Source organism: Tachysurus fulvidraco, chromosome 16 (assembly GCF_022655615.1).
Source record: "Tachysurus fulvidraco isolate hzauxx_2018 chromosome 16, HZAU_PFXX_2.0, whole genome shotgun sequence".
Taxonomy (NCBI): Eukaryota; Metazoa; Chordata; class Actinopteri; order Siluriformes; family Bagridae; genus Tachysurus; species Tachysurus fulvidraco.
Window position 1 is genome coordinate 1,014,722 of NC_062533.1, and position 18,156 is coordinate 1,032,877.

Sequence of the window (18,156 nt, forward strand, 5' to 3'; positions counted from 1 at the left end):
CTTCACTCACCACTGACTTCCACCTACGCCACCCAGACAGGCCCGCTCCCCGGTCTCGTGGTAGACCTCGACGTCGCACACGTCCTCGCGTCAGGAGCCGCTCGCAGGGGGGGGGCTCTGTCATGATCAGCACACCTGCCTCACCTCCGCACCCACAACGGAGAGAATCGTCTCCGGAGTATTAAGCGCTCCCGGACTACACTTCCCACTACACCCCGCTCAGCCTAATCAGTGCACCAGCTGTTCTCTATCAGCTGGCGCACTTAAATAAGCAAACGAACTGGATCCCATTGCGAAGTCTTGATTTGCTACGGCTATCATTCTGAGCGTTATCTGATTATTCCTGTTTCTGGTTTTTGATCTGTTTCTGTATTTTGCCTCACGACTGATTTCTGCCTGCCCTGACCTTTTGCCTGTTGTTCTGACTACGTTTTTGCCTTACCTACACTGTCGTGTTTACCGGTACTGAACTCTGCCTGTTGTTTCCGAGATTATATATTAAAGCTGCAAATGGATCCTCAGTCTTACGACTCATCATTACACACATATTGTATTTAGATAACATTGTATTTTATAACATATATAAATAATGACTTAAACACGAGGAAATCCAAAGTAGCATCGAGCGGTACCAAAAACCCAGCCGTTACAGCGGAGATGGTCACAGATGTGACTGTTTATGTAACCGGCAAAAGAAAATAACACATATTGTCGCCTCAGCAGCCTACATGAAACACAACTGCCCTCTACAGGTTTTTGAATTTTCCGCGAACATTTGACCCCCCTTCGATAGGCTCTCGCAGAATGCCGGAAGTCCTCGCAGCATTCTTCTGTCGGAGGCGGGCTTTTTAAAAGGCCACATCTGTAGGACACGCTGGAGGGACTATGTCTCTCGGCTGGCCTGGGAATGCCTTGGTATTCCCCCGGAAGAGCTGGAGGAATTGTCTGGGGAAAGGGAAGTCTGGGAATCCCTGCTTAGTCTGCTGCCCCCGCGACCCGGCCCCGGATACGCGGTAGAAGATGGATGGATGGATGGATGGATGGATGGATAATATGTATGTTGTGATCCCTTGTAATGTCTTGATGTACAGCAGCATTAAGGGTAATCAGTTGTATGACTAATCAGAATTTCAGTTTTAAGTGTTAACTGTGATAATAAAAGACTTTACTTCTCACTCTGTAACATGATAATATTTATAATAATAATAATTAATATTATAAGATATTAATATTATAAGATATTATTATAAGATCTGTTCCTGTGTGTTTCTAACCAGGAGTTGGAACACAAAGTCAGCTCTCTGATAAAGAATGAGCTGAAGAGGTTTAGGAAGCTCCTGAATCCAGATTACCCAGCATGCACTGAGAGGGAGGTGGAGGATGAGGAGGATCTGCCCAGTGTCAGAGACGGAGCGCTGAAGATCACACTGCATGTCCTGAAGAACATGAACCACACAGATCTCGCTAACACACTGCACAACAGTAAGAGCTCTGAGTCATGACTTTATTCCATCAGCTTCACTTTAGAGAGAGGAAATAGTTTTAGATATGAACACTTTTAGTTTTAAATTTAATTTCAGTATCATGTAAATCTGCTGCTTTTCTGTTCTGTTCATGGTCCAGCATGTGGTTACTCTGTACAATGGTCCTGTTCCTTCAGGAATAAACAGCAGCAACTGAAATAAATTTACATTTTATATTCTTCTCACTGATTCTGCATTAAAACATGTTATTACTTTGTTTATAAGTGTCTGTAGGTTCTGTGTATCAGTCAAAGTTGAAGTCCAAGCTGAGAGAGAAGTTTAAAAGAATTCATGAAGGAATCTCACAGCATGGAAGCTCAGCACTTCTGAATGAGATCTACACTGAGCTCTACATCACAGAGGGTTGGAGTGGAGACATCAATAATGAACATGAAGTGAGACAGATTGAGACAGCGTTCAGGAGACCAGCAACACAGGAGAAACCCATCAAATGTAATGACCTCTTTAAAGACAAGTCCATCAGAACTGTGCTGACTAAAGGAGTTGCTGGAATTGGAAAAACAGTCTCTGTGCAGAAGTTCATCCTGGACTGGGCTGAAGGAAAAGCAAATCAGGACGTCACCTTCATGTTTCCACTTCCCTTTAGAGAGCTCAATCTGATGAAGCAGAAAAATCTCAGTCTGATGAATCTTCTTCATCACTTTTTCCCAGAAATAATAAAACTAGAATCAATAGACTGTGACTCCTACAAAGTGGTGTTGATCTTTGATGGTCTGGATGAGTGTCGACTTCCTCTAAATTTCCAGAAGAATGAGATATTGTGTGATGTGACAGAGTCGGCCTCAGTGGATGTGCTGCTGACGAACCTCATCAAGGGGAATCTGCTTCCCTCTGCTCTTCTCTGGATAACCACAAGACCAGGAGCAGCCAATCAGATCCCTCCTGAGTGTGTAGACCAGGTAACAGAGGTACGAGGCTTCAGTGATCCTCAGAAAGTGGGGTACTTCAAGAAGAGTATCAGTGATCAGAGCCTAGTCGATAAAATCATCACACACCTGAAGTCTTCAAGGAGCCTCTACATCATGTGCCACATCCCAGTCTTCTGCTGGATCTCAGCCACTGTTCTAGAGAGAATGTTGGGTGACGCAGAGGGTGGAGAGATCCCCAAGACTTTGACTCAAATGTTCACACACTTCCTGATCTTTCAGATTAAACAAAAGGACCAAAAGTACCATCAGAAATGTGACCCTGATCCTCTGCAGTCCAGAGAGAGTATCATGGCACTGGGAAAACTGGCTTTCCACCAGATGGAGAAAGGAAACCTGATCTTCTATGAGGAAGACCTGAGAGAGTGTGGCATTGATGTCAGAGAAGTGTCAGTGTACTCAGGAGTGTGTACCCAGATCTTCAGAGAGGAGTTTGGTCTTCACCTGGGGAAGGTGTTCAGCTTCGTACATCTGAGTGTTCAGGAGTTTCTGGCTGCTTTATACACATTTCTCTCCTTTATCAGCAGAAATGTAACAGAACATCAAACCTCTGATCTGTCTGATCTTTTCAGGAAGTCAACCATGTCTGATCTCCTCAGGTGTGCAGTGGACAAGGCCTTACAGAGTGAGAATGGACACCTGGACCTGTTCCTCCGCTTCCTTCTGTGTCTCTCACTGGAATCCAATCAGACTCTCTTACGAGACTTAATGCCACAGACAGGAAGCAGATCTCACAGCAAACAGGAAACAGTGAAGTACATCAAGGAGAAAATCAGGGAGAATCCATCTCCAGAGAAATCCATCAATCTGTTCCACTGTCTGAATGAACTGAATGATCATTCTCTAGTGCAGGAAGTACAAACTTACCTGAACAGAGGAGGTTACAGTCGTCTCAGTGACACCAGACTCTCTCCTGCTCAGTGGTCAGCTCTGGTGTTTGTGTTACTGAACTCAGAACAGGAGCTGGATGTGTTTGATTTGAGGAAATATGATCGATCAGATGAATGTCTTCTGAGGCTGCTGCCAGTGGTCAAATCCTCCAGAACAGCTGAGTGAGTATTTTTATTTATAAATGTATTACTGCATTGTTTATTATTTTAATATAACACTGAACAGCACTGTTTGGATTAATGTGTGTTAATAGTTCCTATAGAATGAGAGAGTGTGTGTGTGTGTGCCCTGCGATGGGTTGGCACTCCGTCCAGGGTGTATCCTGCCTTGATGCCCGATGACGCTTGGGATAGGCACAGGCTCCCCGTGACCCAAGTAGTTCGGATAAAGCGGTAGAAAATGAATGAATGAATAGTTCCTATAATCATCTTTACACAAACCTCTGGTACTTTTACAGATCGTTTCACTTTTTACACTAACATGTTATATCTGAACTGAGGGCTAGGCCACATGGACAAAATCTTATAACATCATATGAGTCATTTTCTATCTTTTATATATGAATCATGAAACATTTAGTGTTCTCTAAAATTTTAGAAAATAAATCTATACAAAATAACTGCATGCATTTAAGAACTAAAGACATTTCTGAACTAAACACCAGTGAAAGACTTTTTCTTTTCTGTTTATTTTGAAAGTGACATTTAACAAAACTCTCACAGATGAGAAAAACATCAGACTGACAAAATGGGATCAATATGGATAGAAAATATAAAAAGTAAATATTAAAACACTCTAATGTCCTTCAAGTATCTCTTTATGTTGAAGTTCCTCATCTTTTGTTGTGTGTGACACAGTGTTGTGGGGAGATTCACTCTGTCATGGCTTTTTTACTCAATTGTTCTTTCTAATAAAAATAAAACATAAATGCTTTTTAAAACTTTAACCCAATACGAAGGAAAAACAAAAGTCTCCTTCAGTCTGCACTACTGCTAAACTTTACCAAGGACTGAGCTCGTGGTAAATAAAACATCAATCATCATTTTGGACCTCGACTCATTGGACAGATGAAGTGGGAAAATATTCAGCTTTATCTTCTTATTATGTTAGAAACAAGCTAGGCAGCGAACTCAGATGTGTGATGAAGATTTTCTTTCTCTAACACTGACCTGTTTGTAGAGGATGGAGTTTAAATGTGACTTTTTATATGAAGACTTTTATTTTGATGGGGTTCATTTTGTTCTTTGCTTATCAAGTGTACAAGCAGGTAAAAAGAGAGAGGATGAATAATGTGTCACAGGTGAGTCTAGTGTCGTGACCGCTGTTATTAAAAAGTCCTGTTTTGTTCTACTTGGAGCTCGACAAATACACCAAACTGTTAATGACCGATCACATTCTTGTTCTTGGGTTGTGATTGTTGTTAATCTGTTGTGGTTGAATTATAGACAGTTTTTTGTCTGGTTCACTGCATCAGAAGATGGTGGATGTGGTAAAAAACAGACGGTGAACACAAAGACAGTTGCACGTGACGGTCGGTCAGGTTTATCACCGTTACTGTTGCATGCCAGGTTTTGTTCTTTCGTACCATTCTGTGGATTTTGGAGATTCTAAGCTTTGGACTGTGTTTGTATTTATAAGCAGCTGTAATGAATCTATATTTTATGAGGAACAGACTGGTTTTGTTCTCTGTTCATCATTAAGTACTGTAAAAATATTACACATTGGGCTAAAGGTTTACAGACACTGAGGTCTCATATCACTTGAGTCCTTATTGGACTGGGAACAAAATACTGAATTGTACCATATTTGAAAGAGTATTGTCTTGTATTCAGTATGGTCTTGTCACCTTAAGTTGAGTTTCACCTTAAGTTGAGTTTTATAACTGAGTTACAGAGGTGAATTAGAGGTTCTAACTTGTTTTGTCTAATCCAGGGTTAAAGCACTAACTTGGAAGGTGTATTGTGATTGTATCTGACACATTATTTCTTTTTTTTATACTGGGGCTAAAGGGTGTTGCTTAAAAGAAAGAAAATAATGACAGTTAAATTGTTGAAGTTAAATGATGTGTTTTGGTTTTGACAGCTACCTTGGAGTTTGGCGTCTCACTTACCTTGCTAGGTTTGGGAAGGTTGTGCTGTTCAAAGCTAGTTCCACACCGTGTATTATACAATATACACTACACTCTTCAGGAAGTACCATGTCACTTATAGCCACCTGAAGCCCACCTAAACAAATCCTTTAGTGTAACACACAGTAGTTACACTACATGTATATTCCTGCTATGTGTATAGTCAGTGTTTTAGATTGAACAAACGAATGTCTGTATGTTGATCCATTTAAAGCTAATACTTGTGTATATACAGTGTCACTCATTTAAAGGTAAGAAGTTTGACTCAAAAAAATCAAACCTTTTCTTCAGTTTGGATTTGTTTGGACATACAGTGGGGAGAACAAGTGTTTGATACACTGTCGATTTTGCAGGTTTGCTCACTTACAAAGCATGTAGATGTCTGTAATTTTTATCATTGGCACTCTTCAACTATGAGTGAATCTAAAACAAAAATCCAGAAAATCACATTGTATGATTTTTAATTTGCAATTAATTTGCATTTTATTGCACGAAATAAGTATTTGATACATCCAAAAAGCAAAACTTAAAAAAAAACTGCTGATGTGGTGCCCTGTCCTGTGATTTGTGTGTGTGACACAAACACACTGACATTTCTGTTACATCTTCAACTTTAGCTGGATTATGGCTGTGTTTGTGTGTTTAAGATCAGTGTTCTGATATTTCATCATTTCTCTTCCAGTCTGTGTTTCTGTAATCTGACAGAGGAAAGCTGTAGAGTTCTGTCCTCAGTTCTCAGCTCAAACTCCTCCAGTCTGAGAGAACTGAACCTGAGTAAGAATAAACTGCAGGATTCAGGAGTGAAGCTGCTCTCTGATGGGCTGAAGAATCCACACTGTACACTGGAGATACTGAGGTACACACACACACGAACATGCACACACACGACAGCACATGACATGAGTCAGCACATGGATGTTTGTTTCAGCACATTATCCTGTTTCAGAAAGTTAAATACATCGTCTCATATGAGCTGAGACACATGGATCTGTCCAAGAGCAGTCCAAGTTTATACAGATGTGGCTATTAAGAATGTGTGTCTTTTCGTGCAGCGTCGTGGGAAATGTAACTCGATTTCTCGCGGACTCGACTATATAAAGTATAGGTACCCTGAAAGTTGAGAGAATTAAAGAAACCAAGCATATTACTGGCTTCAGTATACGTGACAGATTTACACACGACTGGCCTCTATTGGTCATGTGTTTTAGGCGCTAGAGAATGTGATGTGGTGAGAAATCGCAGGATCCTTTTCTATGTGATGTGCTTGTCACATCTGTACACAGATGTTCATTTTATATTTTTATCCTGATATTAGAACCCTGTGTTCAGGTGGACACTTTTTCTCACTGATAGAAACACCTCAATTCACTATCAGATAAATAAATCAAACACTTCATCATTTCTCTTCCAGTCTGTGTGAGTGTAATCTGAGAGAGGAAAGCTGTAGAGTTCTGTCCTCAGTTCTCAGCTCAAACTCCATCAGTCTGAGAGAACTGAACCTGAGTGTCAATAAACTGCATGATTCAGGAGTGAAGCTGCTCTCTGATGGACTGAAGAATCCACACTGTACACTGGAGATACTGAGGTATACACACACACACACACACACACACACACACACACACACACACACACACACACACACACACACACAGTGTTTAAGCTGCTTTGTAAATGTATTTAGTGAAGGATGGATAAACACTGAGAGTGAGATCCACATCCTGGGAGCAGCGACACTAAAGGCAGTTTGATTGAAGCTTCTTCTTATTAAAATTCACCTTAAGGAAGTCAGCATTTGTTGATGATAAATAAATATTTGAGATGATATTAAAATGATTGTGGATGTCACAGGTAACCAGTACAGTTCCTGTTCTTTTAGTTTCTGTGAGCAGCTGTATTTTGTACTAAGTGTAATGGATTTTTTTTGTGAAATACATAAAAGAGAGTGTAACAGTAATCTAATCTACTTGGAATGAATGCATGTCGAAAAAGCTTTTCTGTATTTTCTTTAACATTAAAATGGAAAAACTTTTTCAATATGATATTTCATATTTTCTTGATGCGTGACTTCACAATTGACCATAAAACTGTCTATCACACAAGTGTCATCTGAACTAGTTTAGTACTGGTCCTGAGAGACCTATCCAGTGTTCAAGTGTGTGTAGAAGAATATCCTGATCTACAGAATCAAAAGCTGCACTCAGGTTAAGAAGAACAAGAATGGGAACTGGAACTTAGTTACAGATCATTTATGAACACTGGACATCATGCTCAAAACCAGTTCTGAAGCAAGGGAAACCTGGCCAGCAGGAGCCACCTCTGCTCTTCAGGACTGCTTTGAGTGCACTGACTGGAACATCTCCAGCACCACCACACTGAACACTTGAGCTCCACAAGGCTGCATGCTCAGTCCACTGCTCTTTACCTTTCTGACTCACGACTGTGCAGCAATGCACAGATCAAATCATATTATCAAGTTCGCCGATGACACGACCGTGGTGGGTCTCATCAACAAGAACGACGAGTCAGCATACAGAGAGGAGGTACAACAAGCTAACTGCCTGGTGTAGAGCCAACAACCTTTCTCTGAATGTGGATAAAACTAAGATGGATGTTGACTTCAGAAGAGCACAGAGCGACCACTCTCCGCTGAACATCCACGGATCATCTGTAGAGATCGTCAAGAACACCAAATTTCTTGGTGTTCATCTAATGGAGACCCTCACCTGCACACTCAACACCAGGGGCATCACCAAGAAAGCACAACAGTGTCTCTACTCCCTATGAAGTCTGAGAAAGGCACATCTCCCTCCCCCCCATCCTGACCATGTTCTACAGAGGGCATTGAGAGCATCCTGAGCAGCTGCATCACTGTCTGGTTTGGGAACTGTAAGATCTCGGATCGCAAAACCCTGCAGCGGATAGTGATGACAGCGGAGAAGATCATTGGGGTCTCTCTTCCCTCTATCATGGACACTTACACCACACGCTGCATCCGCAAAGCCAACAGCATTGTCGATGACCCCACACACTGGTTACCTGGAACTGTACTGGTTACCTGTGACATCCACAATCATTTTAATATCATCTCAAATATTTATTTATCATCAACAAATGCTGACTTCCTTAAGGTGAATTTTAACACACACTCTTCTCCCTCCTGCCATCTGGAAAAAGGTACCGAAGCATTCGAGCCCTCATGACCAGACTGCATAACAGTTACTTCCCACAAGCCATCAGACTTCTCAGTAACTGAACTAAACTGTACTGAGCACAACATACACACACATCATTTGTATGGACTGCATAGACCCTCACAAAACACACACACTGACACATCAAACTGTTTACATGCTGCTTATGTGATGGAGTGGTAAATGGAAAGAAAACACAATGTGCAAACCCTAAGTATATAACATTATGGGGACCCCTCGTGCCAAGCTCACAGAGATAAACTGCCCCTCCTCCAGTGGTGTAGACCGAACATGCTGATCATGATGGAACTTACGTCGTTCTGCAGCAGTTTTCAACCTCTCACGTGCACCCTCAAACGCAACATGGAGCCTCCTTTGATGCTCCAGAACCCACTCATGGGTATTACCCAACACGATCTCCTGTACACTACCCAGCAGAAAGTCAACTGGGAGCAGTGGTTCTTGTCCAAACATTAAAATTTATGGAGACTCCCCAGTCGCTTGATGTGGAGTGGTGTTATAAAAGAAGAGCACCTGAGGGAGACAGGACACCCAGTCCCTCTTCCTAGATACGGGCAAAGTGTGGAGGAGGTTATGCAGAGTTCTATCAAAACGCTCACACTGGCCGTTGCTGGCTGGATGATACGGAGTAGTGCAAGACTTTTCAACCTTGTACAGGTTACAGAGCTGCAGAATAAGGGAGGACTCAAAATTGTGACCCTGATCGGAAAGAATCCGACCAGGGACCCCAAACTTATAAAACCATTCCACAACAAGCACCTGGGCCACTGTCTCAGCCCATTGGTCCCGAGTAGGAATAGCCAGAGTGTATTTGGTAAAAACATCAGTCATGACCAGAATATTTCCCAACCCTGCATAAGAAGGCCCAAGCACAGTAAAATCAATTGCACTCTTGACACCACTGCGTTATCTCAGTGGACATACCTGGCCAGTAACATCGCTGGTGTACCAGCTCTGTGGTGCACTCAATACCCTGGTGCCCATGCTCCTGATGAAGCTGTGTCAGAACCTCAGATTTTAAGACAGCAGGCAAAACCAACTGGAGGACCTCACCCCCATCAGGGTGGAACACACGGCAGTAGAGCAACCCATCCCTCTCTACCAAGCGATCCCACTGACATAGCAAGATTAAACTAGGCTTGGACAACTGTCTACGTTCTTCCATGACAAGGAGCATTACAATGTCCGAACGGTATACGATTCCACTCAAATAGGCCAAAAGGGGTACAAAAAGCAGTCTTAGGCCGGTCAACCTCTGTGACAGGGACCTGATTGTATCCACTGGCCAAAACCCATAGTGGACAACCAGCGGGCCCCTGCTAAGGCATCCAATGACTCATCGATGCGAGGCAAAGTGAAAGCGTCCTTCCTAGTTTTTGAGTTCAGTTGACGATAGTCTACACACATTCGTAGACTACCATCTTTCTTTTTAACCAAAACAATGGGAGAGGAATAAGGACTGCAACTCTTCCTAATTACTTGTGCCTCCAGCAGTTGATTGATATGCGCCTTTACCACCTCATACTCTGAGGGGGGTATCCGCCTATAACGTTGTCGGACAGGGGCAATATCTAAAAGGGGAATATCGTGTGACAGGAGATTAGTACACCCCAAATCTGCATCATGAGCTGCAAACACAAACTGGTACTTCTGAAGCAGGGCCCGAACCCGAGCTTGATCTTCCCCTGACAGAACTGACAGATCAATAGAGCTAATCTGCTCCTGCACCGTAGAACCTGTCGAAGAAGCATGGCAACTAACAGTTGCTGCCATTGATCTCACTTCAAAAATACCTTCTGGCAAGTTAATAACAAACACACTATTTAGGGTGCCTAAAGAGGTCTTAGGATATAGTACAACATCAGTAGTACCCACATTCACTACCGGTATGTACACAGTGCCCCGGGTCACTTGAACGAGGGAAGGGGAAGCCAATAAGCCTGCAGGTAGGCCTGATTCGGGGGGTTCAAACAATACAGTACCACCAGAGTAACTTTCTGAACAGGTGGCTGTATGAGCTTCATCGTTCCACCAGAAACGTGACAAACCCCATGCCCCTGGGGGTTAGTTTTACGACGGCTGTGTAGGACAAGACTGCCTACCCCCAGTTGAAGACGGAACGGTGGTGGACAAATGTGAGCGAGGGGGGACACGTTCCCCATCGCACTCCCGAGCAAAATGACCAGGCTGGTAACCAGGCAGTATCTTCTACATACCACAGGGCCATAACGTGGGGATCGACTATGTGAATGAGGGGCTTGTAAAAGTGCAAAACCTTGGGTAAGCTGATTTAGCTGCTCCTGCTGTAGCTTTAACATCTCCCTCAATTCAGCTAACTCGGATTTAGAAGGAGCGCTGGTCACACCTACCCGTGACTCACTCTGCATGGTGAATCCCATAAGCCAATGGAACAGATTGACTATGCCCCCTTGCACCCCCGGGCATTCCCTCCCATTCCCACCGAATGGCCTCACTGCGAACCTCCAAAAGTGTAGAAGTGTAGTTATTTTGTCTGAGTCTTCACGCTCTGCATCAGAATGGTAGCGAATCTCATCCCCCCCCCCTTCCCAGCTGATCAAAAAGGAAAAAGGCTTGATCAGCTGTAGACAAATGACAAGCACGCATACATGCTTGGGCCTACTCAACCCATTCACTAACAGTAATGCCTGATCGGCTACTAAATTTTGGACATTTCCTATCTCTGAGCACAAAAACGAATCTCTCATTTACCAATGCACCAGGACCAACAGGTTGAGGTGTAGCAGAAGGCGTCCCAGTAGTGATAAGAGGGGCTGTACCGGGACCTGGGGTAACAGCAGGGACTTGTCTAAGTCTTTTATTGTCGACCCTCAATTGGGCTACAAGATCCCTAAGCTCCTGCACATCTTCATCCATAGCTTGATAAATATAACACTTACTGCTAGGCCAAGTAGAAAATAGGCCAGAGGAGGACACCAAGCCAAATCAAGGGGAAAGGTGAAAGACAAATTCCTCAAGGGATATACACTGCTGTTTTGTTCCACAAACCCACGTTCCTGCTCAAAAGTAGATTCCTGCCGACTACACCCGAATGAGACGGAGTGGTAAATGGAAAGAAAACACAATGTGCAAACCCTAAGTTTATAAATGTAGCATTCAGCGTCAGTTCAGGCAGGCCACATAGTCAAGCTCGGCTATCAATTGATGTCAATTTTCTAACCCCGCCCATCAGCTGATCTGATTCCTAAGTGCACTATTGGTCCCTTTCAAACAGGGCGCCTATTTAAATACTTTTTTCAGTCTGTCTGCTTGGCTGTTTCATCTGCATTGCTGCAACTGCGATTTAAACTCGGTGGCTATTTGGAGTTTAAACCACAAGCTATCTTCTTTTGTGGGGCTTCTGCCTCTGCTTTGCTGCTGCAATTTAAACTTGGCAGCTAATTAGAGTTTAAACCGCAGCTATCTCCTTTTGGTTTAGCGATATGGGACTATAAGAGGTCGTGATTACTATTAGTATACTTGAGTCGAAAAGGAAGTTTGAAGACGCTTTGAACTTACGGTAAATCGATACGGTGTGCATGTTCGTGTACAGTATAATGGTGCGTTTGTTGAGCCGGAAGCGACCTTAGGGCTGACGTGTTGTACAGTCTGTTATGCTACGCTGTTAGGCTATGCTTCGAAATGCTATGCTAGGTTATATTATTGTATGTTACGCTATGTTGTAAGATAAGGTTAGGCTATGCTTTTGCTATGCATGTCACGATGGGTCATGCCATGCTTGCTTTGCTAGGCTAGATTACCTCATGCTAGGTAATGCTATGCCTCGATATGCTTTGCTATGCCAGCTCGTTATGTTATGGGGCTGTTTCCTCTGCATTGCTGCTGCTGCGAGTTAAATTCGGTGGCTATTTGAGATTAAACCACAAGCTATCTCCTTTTGTGTTCGCAATATGGCACTATAAAAGGTCGTGATTACTATTAGTATACTCAAGCCGAAGAGGACGTTTTGAAGATGCTTTGAACTTACGGTAAATCGATACGGTGTGCATGTTCGTGTACAGTATAATGGTGCGTTTGTTGAGCCAGAAGCGACCTTAGGGCTGACGTGTTGTACAGTCTGTTATGCTACACTGTTAGGCTATGCTTCGAAATGCTATGCATGTTATGCTATGCTAGGTTATATTATTGTATGTTACGCTATGTTGTAAGATAAGGTTAGGCTATGCTTTTGCTATGCATGTCACGATGGGTCATGCCATGCTTGCTTTGCTAGGCTAGATTACCTCATGCTAGGTAATGCTATGCCTCGATATGCTTTGCTATGCCAGCTCGTTATGTTATGGGGCTGTTTCCTCTGCATTGCTGCTGCTGCGAGTTAAATTCGGTGGCTATTTGAGATTAAACCACAAGCTATCTCCTTTTGTGTTCGCAATATGGCACTATAAAAGGTCGTGATTACTATTAGTATACTCGAGCCGAAGAGGACGTTTTGAAGATGCTTTGAACTTATGGTAAATCGATACGGCACGCATGTTCATGTATAATGGTGCGTTTGTTGAGCCGAAACCGACCTTAGGGCTGGCGTGTTGTACAGTCTGCTATGCTATGCTACATTAGGCTATGCTATGTATGTTATGCTATGCTAGGTTATATTGTATGTTGCGCTATGGTATAAGATAAGGTTATGCTATGCTTTTGCATTGCTCATCATGATGGGTCATACCATGCTTGCTATACTAGGCTAGATTACCTCATGCTAGGTAATGCTATACCTCGATATGCCTTGCTATGCCAGCTTGTTATGGTATGCTAGGTTATGTTATGCTAGGTAGGCTATGTTGCATTATGCTAGGTTAGGCTTGCCTTGCTAGGCAATGTTACGTTATGGTATGCCTTGCTAGGCCAGGTTAGGTTAGGTTACGCTAAGTTATGCCTTGCTAGGCTGTTATGATACGTTATGCTATGCCTCACTAGGCTATGTTAGGCTACCTTATGCTATGCCCTGTTAAGCTATGTTGGGTTACGTTATGCTATGCCCTGCAAAGCTATGTTAGGTTATGCTATGCCTCGCTAGGCTTTGTTGGGTTACGGTATGCTATGCCCTGCTAGGCTGTATTACGTTACATTATGTTATGCCTCACTAGGCTGTTATGATACGTTATGCTATGCCTTACTAGGCTATGTTAGGTTACGTTATGCCATGCCTTGCTAGGCTATGTTAGGTTATGTTATGCCCTGCTAGGTTATGTTACATTACGTTATGCTATGCCTCGCTAGGCTATGTTAGGTTACTTTATGCTATGCCCTGCTAGGCTAGGTTACGTTATGCTATGCCTCACCAGGCTATGTTGGGTTACGTTATGCCCTGCTAGGCTATGTTACGTTATGTTATGCTATGCCTCGCTGGGCTATGTTAGGTCACGTTTTGCTATGCCTTGCTAGGCTATGTTGGGTTACGTTATGCTATGCCCTGCTAAGCTACGATAGGTTACGTTATGCTATGCCCTGCTAAGCTATGTCACGTTATGCTTTGCCCTGCTAAGCTATGTTAGGTTACGTTATGCTATGCCCTGCTAAGCTACAATAGGTTACGTTATGTTTTGCCCTGCTAAGCTATGTTAGGTTACGGTATGCTATGCCTTGTTAGGCCATGTTACGTTATGCTATGTTAGGCCTCGTTGGCTGTTATGATACATTATGCTATGCCTTGCTAGGCTGTTATGGTGCTTAGTGCTGTGCCTTGCTGGGCTTGTTTTGTTGCATTGTGCTTCACCTTGCTAGGCTGTTGTGATACGTCGGGCTGTGCCTCGATAGGCTGTTGTGATACATTGTGCTGTGCCTTGCTAGGCGATGTTGTGTTGCGTTAGGCTATGCCTTGCTAGGCTATGTTAGGTTATGTTGCGCTATGTTATGCCTGGCTAGGCTGTTATGATGCGTTATGCTATGCCTCGCTAGGCTGTGTTATGGTGTGTTGTGCTGTGCTTTGCTGGGCTATGTTGTGTTGCATTGCAGTTGGCTGTGCCTTGCTAGGCCGTGTTAGGTAATGTTACCATATGTTGTGCCTTGCTAGACTGTTGTGATGTGTTATGCTGTGCCTCGATAGGCTGTGTTGTGATACGTTGTGCTATGCTTCGCAGGGCTGTGTTATGGTATATTGTGCTGTGCCTCGCTAGGCTATGTTGTGTTGTGTTGCGTTATGCTACGCCTTGCTAGGCCATGTTAGGTTACTTTGCACTATGAGTACTTCACTAGGCTGTTGTGATGCGTTGTGCTGTGCTTCGCTAGGCTGTTATGATGTGTTAGGCCATGCCTGCTAGGCGTTTACTTTGTGCTACGTTGTGATACGTTAGGCCGTGCTTTGCTAGGCGTTTTGTTACGTTATTCTATGCTATTATATGTTGGGCCGTGCCCTGTTGGGCTGTGTTGGATTAAGTTGTGCTATGCCTTGCTGGGCTATGTTGTGTTGCGTGGTGCTGTTGTGATGCATTGTGCGATGCCTTGCTGGGCTGTGTCGGGTTGCATTGTGCTGGGTTATGCCTTGCTGGGCTGTTGTGATATGTTGGGCTGTGCTTCGCTGGGCTGTTGTAATGCGTTATGCCATGCATTGCTGGGTGTTATGTTGCGTTGTGCTAGAACTCTTTAGGCCGTTATGATGCGTTATGCCATGCCTTGCTAGGCGTTGTCACGTTATATGTGTCGTAACTCAGAGCCGCCTCCAAGTCGACACATCGCAGGGTGATCTCCACACTTAGACTTTTTGGTTACTAAAGACTGCTTTAGTTAGACCTAACCGATAACTTTATAATTACTACAAAAAACACTGAGAAAACTCCTCAGACCTGGATGAGAATGAGCAAACTTCTTTTAAGCCAAAAATCTTTTAAGTGAAATTGCCAAATTTAAAGTAACAAATGAAAACCCCAAAAAGAGCATGTCATGCAAAAATCAATCAAAAACAAAAACTCTCGCGACATTCTTGCAAAAGTAAAAAACACACACAGGCACACACATGTGCACCCACACATGCACACACACCACACACGCACACACACCACACTCGCACACCACACACACACACACACACACACGCGCGTGCGGGGCTGCCTCCTTCATCTGGCCAGAAGAATTTGACACACACACCTTCACCCGCGAGCCCCAGATATCTTCTCAATATATACCCTAGCGCTCCTAGCCCCATCTTTGGTTCCCAGTATTTCTTGGAGTCCCACGGTGCCATATCACCTTATTTACCGGCATCACCTCCTATGTTTTCTAAATACACTGACCTAATTTCCCTTTATTTCCCCATCACCTTTTCCCCATATGCCCATTTATGGATTTTCCTCCCCTTAGTTCTCAGGACCTAGGTCTGAGAACCATGGTCTTCTTCATTCTACATAACAAGTTATAGTTATGAGCTAAGGTCTGGGAACCAAGGTCTTCTTCATTCTACATAACAATTTATGAGCTAAGGTCTGGGAACCATGGTCTTCTCCATTCTACATAACAATTTTGTATTTGTTATTACAAATGTGCTCAAAAGAGCCTTACTTCCTGGTCAAAGTGGAGGATTAATCCTTTTTTTTTACAGCTACAATGAGCAAGTTTCCTCATTTCATTTCTTGCTATGCTAAAAGTTCTTGATTATATTGGTTATGTTGTATTACTGGTTTTGCTAAGCCCTTGCTGTTATAATGTTGCTTTGTATTTTGATTTTCACTTCCTCACACATTGTTGATCAGAGAGCTCAGACTGACTAGGCCTGACAGCACCGAATCTGGTTACTTTTACTAAGTTTATGATTACAATAAACATCTTTGGCCTACAACATCGCCTACATATGTCTTATGACACCAATTTTAATATTTTGCAAGGCCTAATACTTTACTTTGCTTATAGTATTGTAAGGAATAATACTTTAATTATTTCTACTAAGATTTTTCACAACATACGATGCCTCGCTAGGCTATGGTATGTTATGCTATGCCCTAATAGGCAGATATGATATGCCATGACTTGCTAGGCGTTATGTTACGTTTTTTCCGCGAACCGGTTCTTTCAGACAGTCCGATTTAATAAACCAGTTCAAAAATCCAGTTCACCAGTTCTTTTACGACCTGACGTAATGACGTAATTCACAATGACGTAATGACGCAAATTCCATCATCCCGCTGCCGGCAGGTATTAATACAGTCAAATTAACACATTCAAAAAGTTCTTTGTAATCATAACTTTAGTTGAATACGTTTCTTACATTTAAGTTTTGCAACTAAGACACCAAGTACAGGCATTGATATGCAAACGTGGGTGTTTTACGTATCTTAAAGATATAAAGTTAATAAACTAATCTTCATCAACTTACAAAAAGCGGCATATAAAAATACAGACTAACCTGCACAACAGTCAATAGTAAAATTAACTGACATATATTGAGTGAACAGTTGTATGATTTTTTTTTTTTAGACTATGACTAGTTACTATGCATATCCCAATATGTATAATTTGCTCTGAAGGTTCAAGCATGTGCAGCATCAACAGCTAATCGGTTCTCAGTATGTCGGAAACAAACAGTTCTCAGTTCAGTGTATTGATGATTTGCTGTATCAGTTCGGAGGGGCTGTCAGGCATGACCGAAAGCGAGTAACTTTAGTAAAAAATTTTGAAAAATCTTAGTAAAAATAATTAAGGTATTATTCCTTACAATACTATAACCAATGTAAAGTATTAAGCCTTGCAAAATATTACAATTGGTGTCATAGGAAGTGAGTAACTTTAGTAACTTGTGGATCAGCACTGACTTACACCGGTTGGTTGGCACTGTTTCTGTTACTGTTTATTGTCTTTTGTGTATTATATCTTTTGTAATTTTTGTATTGTCTTGTAACTTTTTGTTTACACTGTCTTTTGTCCTGCACTGTCATGTTTGCCTTGTCCTGCACTGTTTGCACCAGGTTGCACAGTTGCACTTTATTTGGCTAAGACTACTTACAAGTCCTTAGCCCTGTCTTTGTTTTATGTAGCACCATGATCCTTGAGAAACGTTGTCTCATTTTGCTATGTACTGCAACAGCTATATATGGTTTGAAATGACAATAAAAGCTTCTTGACTTATTGACTCTTGAATTGATCACACAGACAAACTGCTGTGTTTAAATTGTTTAAAGTGTCTCTCAGTGACTGTTGACCAGAAATTTATTACACTCATCTGTTCTTCAGTCTCTCAACCTACATTCACTTCTCTCTGTTTGAAAAAAGACAATAACAGGAAATCCATACATTGATAAACTGGTACTTCCACATTAATTTAGTCTTAACCCGTCTTATTTGTCTTACTTTGTAGATTTCTGATGGGTTCAGTGTTTATAAATTTTAATTCCATTAATATAAAACTTAATTTCAGTTTAATTATTTGTTATATTATTAGGCAAGGCAAGGCAAGTTTATTTGTATAGCACATTTCATACACAGAGGTC

At 42.4% G+C, this 18,156-nt stretch overlaps 1 protein-coding gene across 1 annotated transcript; it reads left to right on the plus strand.

Moving 5' to 3' along the window:
- Window positions 1-1,280: 1,280 nt before the first annotated feature.
- LOC113638797 (NACHT, LRR and PYD domains-containing protein 9-like) lies at window positions 1,281-9,160 on the plus strand (the record flags this gene model as incomplete). Its single annotated transcript, XM_047801942.1, has 5 exons — window positions 1,281-1,482; window positions 1,758-3,522; window positions 6,172-6,345; window positions 6,901-7,066; window positions 8,960-9,160. Coding segments are annotated over 5 exons (2,508 nt in total), but the record flags the coding sequence as incomplete, so codon positions are not given.
- Between the last annotated feature and the right edge of the window lie 8,996 nt (window positions 9,161-18,156).